This window comes from Sus scrofa, chromosome 5 (genome assembly GCF_000003025.6).
Source record: "Sus scrofa isolate TJ Tabasco breed Duroc chromosome 5, Sscrofa11.1, whole genome shotgun sequence".
Lineage (NCBI taxonomy): Eukaryota > Metazoa > Chordata > Mammalia > Artiodactyla > Suidae > Sus > Sus scrofa.
In genome coordinates this window covers 54,515,695-54,528,971 of record NC_010447.5, presented here as the reverse complement: position 1 = coordinate 54,528,971, position 13,277 = coordinate 54,515,695, and the positions used below count along the sequence as shown (strand labels likewise).

At 35.5% G+C, this 13,277-nt stretch overlaps 1 protein-coding gene across 8 annotated transcripts in view; it reads left to right on the top strand.

The window, feature by feature from the left end:
• Window positions 1–13,277, top strand: part of PIK3C2G (phosphatidylinositol-4-phosphate 3-kinase catalytic subunit type 2 gamma) — a 374,898-nt gene that overhangs the window by 320,549 nt on the left and 41,072 nt on the right. For all 8 annotated transcript variants that reach the window (XM_021092290.1, XM_021092292.1, XM_021092289.1 and 5 more), the window contains one exon: window positions 2,702–2,777. In XM_021092290.1, the coding sequence (XP_020947949.1) occupies window positions 2,702–2,777 (76 nt within the window). The remainder of the gene's footprint in view (window positions 1–2,701; window positions 2,778–13,277) is intronic.

Here is a 13,277-nt window from a genome sequence, read left to right as displayed (position 1 = left end):
GCTATTGTGTTGAGCAGATTGGGTTAAAAGCTACCAATACAAGAGTTGGGAACCCCTGCTGTAACTTAGATGAGAAGTGATGATACTAGAAGTGGGAATATGGAAGTATACCTTGGAGAAAGAAATGGAGAAGTGAAATATTTAGGAGGTAAAATTAATAGGACTTAGCATTTAACTTTCTGTGTGGGGTAAGGGAGAATGGAGAGTCCAAAAAGATGTACCTTATTTTGAGTCTGGATACAGGAAGAAGCAGCAAATTGAGGAGGGCAGAAAATGCATTTAGTTGTATACTTTTGGGTTTTAGTTATCTTTAGAACAGTTAAGGAAGCCAATAAAAATATATTTGGATGTAGAGAGCTAAGACTTAAGAGACAGATCTAAGAAAAAGTCTAGATCTGTATGTCATAATGGAAGGCCCCACAGGGGATAATATCACCTGGAAAGAATATTTGAGAGTAATGAAAGAGATGGGCCTATAAGCGAGGGACACTAGAATTTAAGTTAAAAGGGAAAGGAGTCTGAAATAAACCCTGAGAAGAAATGGAATGACAAAGGAAAGAAAAACTGGGAGAACTTAGTACCATGAAAGCAAGCGAAAGAGTTTTTCACTAAAAATGGAGTAGCTATGTAAGAACCAAGAAAATCCCCATTGGATTTAGGAAAAAAGACCTTTAAAAAGAGAAATTATGGTAAGAGCATTTTCAGAGGACTATTAATGACAAACCTGAGTGTGGTAGATCATAAAGTGAGTAAGGTTGAAGAATGGAACCAATATGAGTGCTGACAACTTTTCCCATAAGTTAGTGTCTAAGAAGAGACAACAAGACTTGAAAGGGGCTTTAGTGACAAGACATTATTGTTGTGTGAATATACTTTCTGTGGTTTGACTCATCTGTCTGTTAGTTGTTCAAACCGAGAGAGTTGACCATACTTGATATGGAATGAAAGAAAGAGGAAAGAAAGGAAAAAAGGAAGGAGGGAGAGAGGTAAGGAAGGTAGGGGGTAGAGAAGAAGGAAAGAGGGAAGGGAGGAGGGAAGAGAGGATGAAATAAGATACTAAAGTATAGATTGAGATATTCTACAAGGTTGTTTATGAGGAAGGAATAGAATCTAGGACATAGAAGGAAGTGATCAGCATTGGATGCTGTCTTAGTTTGCTAGGACTACCATAACAAAGCACCATAAACTGGGTGACTTAACAGAAATGCATTGTCTCACAGTTCTGGGAGCTGGATGTCTGAGAAATCAAGGTGTCATCATGGTGGTTCCTTTTGACAGCTGTGAGGGAAGAATCTATTCCAGGCCTCTCTCTGTGGATTGTACGTGGTAGATGGCCATTTCTTCCTTAAGTCTCTTCACATCATCTTTCTTACATTAATGTGTCTAAATTTCTTCTTCTTATAAGGACATCAGTCATACTGGATTAGAGGTCCACCCCCCACCAGTATCACCTCATTCTAACTTAACTAATTATACCTGCAATTACCCTATTTCTAAATAAGGTTACATTCAGAGTTACTGTCGGTTAGAAATTTAACATAAAAATTTGGGGAGGGTACAATTAAACTTATAATAGATGAGAAAAGAGACACTTCTCTTACTTCCTTTGTAACAAAAAAAAAAAAAAGAGAGAGAGAGAGAGAAAATGTAATTTTGTGCCCCTATAGATTTTATGGCAGGAAATTTAGGAGTTTCCATCTGCCTTTTATTTTCTCTAAAGGGGAGACAAAATCATCAGCAAATAAAGGTCAGAGTTGGAAGTTTAAGTTTCTGGGAGAGATTTCAAAGCACCATTGTACAAAATGAAAGAGAAGGCTAGCTAGGGAGAATGTCAGGCAGCTTTGCAGTACTATGGTGTCAGTTTATGAAGAAATAATCAATTATTTAGTGGGGCCCTTCAAATAATGACATAGGGTCTCATAGGAAGGGCTGCTTTGGTCATATAATGGCTTAAAACAAAGTGTGTGTCAATGTCAGTAAGAAAAAGTGATACTGATTCACCAGTTGTCCCGTTTCTTTGGAGCCCAGGTTAAATGTCAGTTTTCTTGTGATCATCTGATTTTAAAAGAGAAGTACACTCACTTCTTTGTACTAAAATTATATGTAACTAGAATTTCTATTAATCATTCAATACAATCTGTTTCCTTCACTAGACTGTGTTCTAAAGAGAAGGGTCACCTTATGCATCTTTCTGTCGCTAAATATCCCTTAACATTCCTCAGTGCCATTGGTATAGTCAGTACTCAGTGAACATTCCTAGAATTGAACCTTGAGGAGAAATAGTTTTTACTGAATGTCTGTGTCCTACTGAGAGTAATTTTTCTCCAAAAGCTTTGTCCAAGGATACACATTTTCTAGAAAAAGGATGTATGAGAGTCATGCGTGATTGTAAAGTTCAACATTATAGTAAGCTCTAAAAGCAGAGCACACCCGAGCCTCTTAAAGAAATATAAAATAATCTGATATCTAATGTCATAAAAGATTAGTTCAACTTAATGTAAAATTATAGCATTGACTTAATAAACTTCCTAGTATATTTTTCTCTATTCAGAGAATCTGTAAATATAGATGCATCTATAAATATAACAAGTATCCATAAACAAGTAATTATACATTTGTGTCAATATCTTTGATACTGGGGAACAGGAATGATAAATAAATGTAAAATATGAAAAATATTATTTTTCGTCTTATTTTTCAGAGTGATTGTGTACTCAGTTTTTTCCTCTCTGATCCTGTGGAACAGGCAGTGGAAGAACTGTCACCTGTGGACCTAGGCAAGTAGTTTTATCATTATTGCTATAAACAATTATTGAGTCTCAGTATATTTGTACCAAAAAATCATAAGTATAATTTTTTTAATTTTCATATTAAAACTTTTAAATAAGCCTTTAACAGCCTTTTCTATTTCCAAAGCTTTTTAACCCCTTAGAATACATTTATCAAGTTAAATTAAATGCAGATGTATTTGTCTAGTTATAATAACTACATGGTATCACACTATTAACTCATTTCAATTAATTGTGCATTGAAATAGAATTGCATTTCAGAGAAAGAGGTCATGCTTTCCCCTGCAGGTAAGGCTTATTGTTTACCCAAAAAAATTAATATTGGGCCATAGTAATGAGCATGAGCTATCCAGCAGTTTCACACTTATCTTTTAAAGCTCAATAATTATTCCACCTCCATCATGAAGTCTTCTTTTATTACCAGAATCTCACCACAATTGTCCATCCTATTCTCAATCAAACATACATTAATTCCAATGAACTTTACTATCATTTCACCTAGATAGGTAGAGACACTTTTTGAACGTCCTATCAATTTTAAGCAGTCATAATATAATTCCATTGCCAGTGGTCATTTAACACTGATACTGGTTTTTATCTCATGCAAGATTTGCAAACCCATAATTATTTTTTATATAATGATTGTTATTTTTTTTCCATTATAGCTTGTTTACAGTGTTCTGTCAATTTTATACTAAATAGCATGGTGACCCAGTTACACATACATGTATACATTCTTTTTTCTCACATTATCATGCTCCATCATAAGTGACTAGACATAGTTCCCAGTGCTATACAGCAGGGTCTCATTGCTAATCCATTCCAAAGGCAGTAGTCTCCATCTCTTAACCCCAAGCTCCCAATCCATCCCTTTCCCTCCCCCTCCCCCTTGGCAACCACAAGTCTATACTCCAAGTCCATGATTTTCTTTTCCATGGAAAGGTTCATTTGTGCCATATATTAGATTCCAGATGTAAATGATATCATATGATATTTGTCTTTCTCTTTCTGACTTATTTCACTCAGAATGAGAGTCTCTAGTTCCATCCATGTTACTGCAAATGGCATTATTTTGTTCTTTCTATGGCCAAGTAGTATTCCATTGTGTATATATAGCATATCTCCTAATCTAATCATCTCTCGATGGGCATTTGGGTTGTTTCCATGTCTTGGTTTGTGTGAATAGTGCTGCAATGAACATGCAGGTGCATGTGTCTTTTTCAAGGAAAGTTTTGTCCGGATATATGCCCAAGAGTGGGATTTCTGGGTCATATGGTAGTTCTACGTATAATTTTCTAAGGTACCTCCATACTGTTCTCCATAGTGGTTGTACCAGCTTACATTCCCACCAACAGTGCAGGAGGGTTCCCTTTTCTCCACAGCTTCTCCAGCATTTGTTATTTGTGGACTTATTAATGATGGCCATTCTGACTGGTGTGAGGTGGTATCTCATGGTAGTTTTGATTTGTTCTCTAATAATCAGGGATGTTGAGCATTTTTTCCTGTGCTTGTTGGCCATCTGTCTATCTTCCTTGGAGAAATGTCTATTCAGGTCTTTTTCCCACTTTTCAATTGGGTTGTTGGCTTTTTTGCTGTTGAGTTTATAAGTTGTTTGTATATTTTAGAGATTAAGCCCTTGTCAGTTGCATCATTTGAAAGTATTTTCTCTCATTCTGTAAGTTGTCTTTCTGTTTTCTTTTGGGTTTTCTTTGATGTGCAAAAGCTTGTCAGTTTGATTAGGTCTCATGGGTTTATTTTTGCTCTAATTTCTCTTGCTTTAGGAGACTGACTTGAGAAAATATTTGTAAGGTTGATGTCACAGAATGTTTTGTCTATGTTCTCTTCCAGGAGTTTGATGGTGTCTTGTCTTATATTTAAGTCTTTAAGCCATTTTGAGTTTATTTTTGTGCATGGTGTGAGGGAGTGTTCTAGTTCATACACCACGACCGGGTGGGATTCATCCCAGGTGCACAAGGATGGTTCAACATATGCAAATCAATCAACGCCATACACCACTTTTACAAAAGAAAAGTCAAAAACCACATAATCATCTCAATTGATGCAGAAAACGCATTTGACAAAGTCCAACATCCATTCCTGATCAAAACTCTTACCAAAGTGGATATAGAGGGAACATACCTTAACATAATCAAAGCTATTATGACAAACCCACAGCAAATATAATACTCAATGGAGAAAAGCTGAAAGCCTTCCCACTAAAATCTGGAACAAGACAAGAATGTCCACTCTCACCACTGTTATTCTACATAGTACTAGAAGTCCTAGCCACAGCAATTAGACAAACAAAAGAAATAAAAGGCATCCAAATAGGAAGAGAAGAGGTAAAACTGTCACTGTATGCAGATGACATGATACTATATGTAGAAAAGCCTAAGGACTCAACCCAAAAACTACTTGAACTGATCAGCAAATTCAGCAAAGTAGCAGGATATAAGATTAACATTCAGAAATCAGTAGCATTTCTGTATACTAACAATGAAACTTTAGAAAAGGAATAAAAAAAAAAAACCACAATACCGTTTAAAACTGCACCTCAAAAAATCAAATACCTGAAAACACACCTGACCAAGGAGTCAACGGACCTATATGCCAAGAACTATAAAACATTAATCAAAGAAATTAAAGAAGATGTAAAGAAATGGAAAGATATTTCATCCTCCTGGGTTGGAAGAATAATATTGTAAAAATGGCCATACTACCCAAAGTAATCTACAGATTCAATGCAATCCTATCAAATTACCCCTGACATTTTTCACAGAACTGGAGCAAACAATCCAAAAATTTATATGGAACTACAAAAGACCCAGAATTGCCAAAGCAATCCTGGGAAACAAAAACCAAGCAGGAGGCATAACTCTCCCAGACTTCAGGCAATATTATAAAGCCATAGTCATCAAGACAGTGTGGCACTGGTACCAAAACAGACATTACAGACCAATGGAACAGAAGAGAAAACCCAGACACCTGTGGTCGATTAATCTTTGAGAAAGGAGGCAAGAACATAAAGTGGGAAAAAGACAGTCTTTTCAGCAAGTATTGCTGGGAAACCTGGACAGCTGCATGCAAATCAATGAAACTAGAACCACACCCTCATACCATGCACAAAAATAAATGCAAACCCATAATTAGCTAGACCTCACCACCTGTTCTTTCGCAGCTCCCAGTCTTCCTTTTACCCACATCCACCTTCTGATTCTCTGCCTTTAAGATTAGGCCCATCTGCTCATCACCCCTGCCTGTCTCTGACATCCTGGTTGCTTACCCCTCTGGTATACAGTTCTGTAGAGCCAGATCAGGTTGTATATGTGATTATTTTTTATTACATTTTTTTTTGTGCCTGCCTTGTTTCTTCTGTTAGACTGAGAGTAACTTTATTTATTTTTCTTTTTAGGGCTGCACCTGCAGCATCTGGAGGTTCCCAGGCTAGGGATTGAATCAGAGCTGCAGCTGCCAGCCTGTGCAACAGTAACACCAGATCCAAGCCTCGTCTGAAACCTACATGGCAACGCTGGATCCTTAACCCACTGATTGAGGCCAGGGATCGAATCCACATCCTCATGGATACTAGTTGGGTTCGTTACCACTGAGCCACATGGGAACATGTTCGAGCCACATGGGAACTCCCTGAGAGTAACTTTAAATCAAGGACTTACTATCCCCTCTGCATTGTTCTATACTAACAAATCCTAAACTAATATATGAGAATTATACTGCTATTATTCTCCCACACTTTACTCATGCAGTGTTACTCTCTAAGGTGCTTTGCTTATATAGCCAAACCATAAACAATATTAACTAAGGTAATTTCTTACATTTTATAGCATATAAAAAGAATGATGTCCATAATATAAAATATTCCATTTTTATTGTCCTAGTGTACAAATATATAACAAATATCTTCTTTTAAAATAGTATTAGCTGAAAATATTTCTATAATCAATATTTATAAACTTGAATTAACTAGGTTAAAAAATAATGAAAATAGGAGTTCCTGTTGTGGCTCAGTGGGTTAAGAACCCAACTAGTATCCATGAGGATGTAGGTTGAACCCCTGGCCCCACTCAGTGGGTTAAGGATCCAGCATTGCCTTGAGCTGTGGTGTAGGTCGCAGACATAGCTAGGATCCCACGTTGCTGTTGCTGTTGTGTAGGCAGCTGTAGTTCTGATGTGACCCCTAGCCTAAGAACTTCCGTATGTGGCAGGTGCAGCTGTAAAAAAAGAAAAAAAAAAACCTGATAATAAAGTTGCAGATTTCTAGTGGTATCAAGACTTTAAAATAAGGTACTGAGCTGACCTTTATTCTGCCATTAAAGTCTTTTTAAAAAGATTCTTTCCCTGGGTTTCAAAAAATAAACTATGGATCATGATCAAAATTTTAATTTTGTTGATTATTATTTCTCTAAAAGGTGTTTTAAAATATATACAAAAAAACAGGATTCTTATTGTAAAAACTAAAATAGCTGCTTGAGAATTCTTTTTTTCCTGGTTTCCTTACTTCTTGCCACATCATACAGTACTCAAGATTTGTTTCATCAGTGATGATGGACAAAAGACTTGATTCTCAATATTTTTAAATATAGGCTGCCTATGAAATACAGCCTGTTGTCTTAAAACAATAGAACACATCTTCTAAGCAGGATATGTAAATCATCACAACAAAGCACAATATTATTTTAAGCACAATTCTTGTCAGTGAGTTGAAACTTTGATCTTATGTTGTTAAATGATTAGAGGATAAAATTATTCAAGTGTATTAAAACAATGTTTTACATAAAATGACCTTAAGTAAAAATTCCAGACTGTGTGATTTTACTACTCCTACTGATGAATTGAGAGTGGATTCTGAATACCTGTGTATCTAGGCACATGCCTTAAAAGATCATATTAGTGATAATGTCTGGTCCTGCATCTGGGAGCTACTTATAGTGCTTTGCCTTTATTCACTAACTAAATGTGCCTTGATAGAACAACAGAAGAATTTATCTTTTTCAAGTGCCAACCAATCATCCCTCTCCTCTATTTAACACTTCCCTGGCTTCCCATTGCCTTTAGACAGGGCCAAGTTCATGGGCTTGTGATCTGTGCAGCCACACAAGGCACAGTGCTTAGAACAATCCTGCTCTTGATTTAATGTAATGATGTCACTGTCTTAAAATTCTTAATAATTTTTGCAGAAGAGACTCTGCATTTTTATTTTGCATTTTCATTTCACTGAGCCCGGCAAATTACATAGCTTGCCCAGTTCTTGGGGAAAAGACCAAAATGGTTGTGATGCATCCCAGCAGAACCTGGCATCTACCAGTTTCCATTTCCAGGATAATATCAGGCCATTCCTCATGTTGAATCTTATCTTTTTCCAATTCCTCAGTTAAAGCAAGATTTAGTACCTCACCAATGCAGTTTTCTCTGCCTAGATCACTTGACTAATTTCCACTTTCCCCCTTATTTTTTTTTCATCCTTCAGATCTCACCTTAATTGCTTTTGCTATATAGTACTCTAATATTTTTTCATATCATATCCCTATGAAAACTATGTTATGTGTTTCTCTGTAGACTAAAAATCCATTACAATATAATCCATGTCTGCGTGGTTCATCATTGTAACTCCAATGCTTAGCACAGTGTCTGGCCTACCCTAGATGCTCCATAAAGAATTACTGAATTAATAACTAATGATAGAAATAATGGAGAATATGTTAATATTCTCTGCCATGGTAGCTTGCCATTTTTCTAAAAAGGAGAAGAGGGAGGAAAAAAAAATCCAGATTAATGCCACCTCTCTCACACTCACTATTTTATGTGGAAATGCCCTGGCAAACGTAATGTAATGCTTCATAACCACTAGAATTCTCTGGAAGTTTCACCTGGAAAAAAAAATCTATAAATCATCACATTAAAAATTATGGACACCAGACTCAACTGAGGCACTAACCAGAAAGCTGCTAGATTTTATCTTTATTCTTTAACTCTCTAATGACAGATTGTCTATATTCCCCATAAATTAACAGCCCATGCCAAATAATGCCTCCACAAAAATAAAAATTATCTATTTTCCACCAGTACAGAACGTTGACATACAGAAGATAGATTTTTGTCAAGATATAGATAACATAGGTAATGGAGTAGAACATGATCAAAGACAACAGTTGTCAGGGTTAAGAGTATGAATTAATGAGCATGTTTAGATGCCACTGATAATTACAAATGATTGCAAACAGGAGCTTTCAGTCATCACCACCTCCCCTTTGAGATGTTAATTTAAAATAGAGCTTGAAGCCTTGCAGCTTCCAAGGCAGAATCTTTCTGGTTAATGTTCTAGCTACTTGCTGTGGCAAAGCTCAGATCATTTATCTATAGGTTGAAGTATGTGCCCAGGTTTTCAGTTTAAATTTAATGATATGGAAGGACAAGAAGTCAAGGGTTAGGACTACTTAGAAATAAATATTTGCATTAAGTTGTTTTTGAAAATTTCAATTGAAAGCTTTTAAATATGCATTTTGCTATTATATCATATAATCTCTCTCTCTTTTTTTTTTTTTTTTTGTCTTTTTGCCATTTCTTGGGCCGCTTCCATGGGCATATGGAGTTTCCCAGGCTAGGGGTCTAATCAGAGCTGTAGCTGCCAGCCTACGCCAGAGCCACAGCAACACAGGATCCGAGCTGCGTCTGCAACCTACACCACAGCTCACGGCAACACCGGATCGTTAACCCACTGAGCAAGGGCAGGGATCGAACCCAAAACCTCATGGTTCATAGTCGGATTCGTTAACCACTGTGCCATGACGGGAACTCCATAATCTCATATTTTTAATTAGAAAATTATTTTAGGTTTTTACTTGTTGCTGATATGGGAAGGAAAAGATGGAAAAGAGATGAGAGAGGGCTTTCTCTAATTAACTCATGTCTAATAGCAGGATGTCAAAGAATATCATTGAAATCTAACAAATCAAGCAATAAAAAATCATAGCAGATATAATATTAGTGTTAGCAAAACACTAAAAAAGATCACAGCATTGACTGTAATCGGCTGGTAGATCAAAGTAGATGAGAAATACTATGCACACTAATTTTATCTTTGCTTCTGTTAGGTAACAAATATTTCAAAAGAAGTAAAAGTCTAAGAATATTAAATAAAAGTAACCACTAGAACAAAAATTAAAACTTCCCTGAGTATCATAAGTAAAAAAAAATAAAAACAGTTACTCAGTGACTTTCTTTAGGAACTATGAAAACAAAAATGGTATTTTAGTAACTTAAGAACAAAGAGAAAATATATCTGTTACATTTATAAGAATGAATGGGCTTAACTATTAAGAAAATTCCAATTGGAGTAGAAGTGAAAATCATAAGAAAATCCCAATTGGAGTGAAAGTAAAAATCATAACTCTGTACTTAATGTAAAACCACACTGAAAACAAAGTTATTTTATAAGATTGAAAATTAAAATATATACAAGGTGTACTAGGCAGTGCAAGGACATAGAAACTAGAAATCACAGTCTTATATTTTAAAAGGTGGAATTCAGTCCAAGAAACATTGAATTAAACAGAAATGTAACTTTAAACTGTAACAAGCATAAATTTCAATAAAGAAATAAGCAGTTATGATGACATATCAAATGTATGACAGCAACATGTATAAAATAGAAATTATGGAACATACAAGGAGAAACTCAGAAATAAACTAGTAATAGGATATTTTAATTAACTTTTTTTTTTTGCTTTGTAGGACCACACCTTCAGCATATGGAATTTCCCAGGCTAGGGGGTCAAATTGGAGATGCAGCTGTGGCCTACACCACAAGCCATAGCAACAAGGGATCCAAGCCTTGTCTGTGACCTATACCACAGCTCATGGCAACACCTGATCCTTAATCCACTAAATAAGGCCAGGAATCAAACCCATATCCTCATGTATTCTAGTCTGGTTCATAACCTGCTGAGCCACAGAGGGAACTCTCCTAATTTAGTTCTCTTGATTTATGAAAGTCCAAGTAGAAAAAAATAAGTAGATACACAGGAAAACTAAATAGTAAAATTAATAAGGCAAATTTTGTTAATTTATATCAAACTCTTTATCCAGAAAATAGAGAATATATCTTCTTTTCAAGTGACCATGGGACATTCATGAAAACAGATTATATATTAGGTAACAAAGGAAATTTTAATTAACCCTCAAAATAGAAAAATTTAAGACATATTCTCTAATCATGATACAGTACAGTGAGAAATCAGTGGAAAAATTCAGAAAGCTAAAAGATATGTAACTTGGGAAATTTATTTATTTTTATTTTTATTTTTGTCTTTTTGCCTTTTTCTAGGGCCGCTCCTGCGGCACATGGAGGTTCCCAGGCTAGGGGTCTAATCGGAGCTGTTGCTGCCAGCCTACACCAGAGCCACAGCAACACAGGATCCGAGCCTCGTCTGCAACCTGCACCACAGTTCACGGCAACGCCGGATCCTTAATCCACTGAGCAAGGCCAGGGATCAAACCCAAAACCTCATGGTTCCTAGTCGGATTTGTTAACCACTGAGCCACAACGGGAACTTGGTAATTTGGGAATTTTAAAGAAAAAAATCTCTCTTGAACAAACTCTTAGGTCAAAAGGACTTACAAATCAAAATTGCAGAATTTCTAAAGAGCAGCAGTATTGAAATACCACGTCCCAAAAACCATGGAAGAAAGATAAAGCAATACTCAGAAGAAAATTGGAATAATTGGAAACAAATCACAGAAAGACAAAAAGAAAAAAAAAATAGATAAAGATGAAAGTAGAGATTTATGAGTTAGGACACAGAAAACAGTATATTAAATCTGGAATTTAAAAGTGAATGATAGGGAGTACCTGTCGTGGCACAGCAGAAACGAATCTGACTAGTATCCATAAGGACATAGGTTCCATCTCTGGCCTTGCTCAGTGGATTAAGGATCCAGCGTTGCCATGAGCTGTGGTGTAGGTCACAGACGTAATCTGGATCTGGTGTTGCTGTGGCTGTGGTGTAGGCTGGTGGCTACAGCTCCAATTCAACCCTTAGGCTGGGACTCTCCATATGCCATGGGTGCAGCCCTAAAAAGACAAAAAAAAAAAAAAAAAAAAAAAAAAGTAAATGATAGAATAAATCACTAATTAAATCAAAAGAATGGGGACAAATGCAAATACACAAAATACAAAAAAGAAAGCAAGAATTAACTGTAGAAAGAGGTGAAATTGAAGAATACTAAGAGACTAGTATTTGAAGAATACTAGGAATACTGTTGACAAAAAGAGTGAATCTATCTGAAATAGGTAGTGTTACAGGAAAATGCAATTTACTCTCTCCAGAAAAGATCAAATTCGATAGAATAAATAGAAGAGTATTCAAAAATCAACTTTTAAAATAGTACCAAGTTTAGATTATTTCTAGAGGGATTATGCCAAACTTAAAAAAATAGATAATTCCACTGTTGCTTAAACAATTACAAAAGAGAGAAGAGTAAGGACATTTTTTCATATTATTTTTATAAAGCATGTAAAATATTTATGCCAGTATCTTCAAGGATTTTACGGACTGAAAAAAAAAAATGTAATCACAGGCTAATCTCCCTTCTATATCGGTGGAAAATTCTAAATGAAATATTAACCAAAATAATCCATCAGCACACTAAAGGAATATAATTCACCATGACCATCTGTATGTCTTCTTTGGAAAAATGTCTATTCAGACCTTCTGTCCATTTTCTAATCAGTTTTTTTTTTTTTTTTTTGATGTTGAGTTGTATGAGCTGTTTATATATTTTTGGATATTAACCCCTTATTGGTCATATCATTTGCAAATATTTTCTCCCAATTAGTAGATTACCTTTTCATTCTTTGCTGTGCAAAAGATTTCAAGTTTAATTAGGTCTCATTTGTTTATTTCTTTTGCCTTAGGAAACGGATCCAAAAAATATTACTACAGTTTATATCAAAGAGTGTTCTGCCTATGTTCTCTTCTGGGAGATGTTTTATTTCACATCTTACATTTAGGTATTTAATCCATCCGGGGCTTATTTCTTTATATAGTGTAAGGAAATGTTCTATTCTCCTTCTTTAACATGTGTCCAGTTATCCCAGCACCGCTTATCAAAGAGAGTGTCCTTTTTTGATTGTACATTCTTTCCTCTTTCTTTGTAGGTTAATTGATCATAGGTTCATGAGTTTATTTCTGGGCTGTTTGTCCTGTTCCATTGATCTATATGCCTGTATTTGTGCCTATACCATGCTATTTTTATTATCATAGCTTAGCAGTATAGTCTGAAGTTAGGGAAAATAATTCCTCCAGTTTTGTTCTTTTAGCTCAAGATTGCTTTAGCAATTTGGGGTCTGTTGTGGTTCCATATGAATTTTAGGATTGTTTGTTCTAGTGCTGTGAAAAACATCATGGATGCTTTTATAGGGGTTGTATTAAATCTGTAAATTGCTTTGGGGAGTACAGCCATTGTAATAAT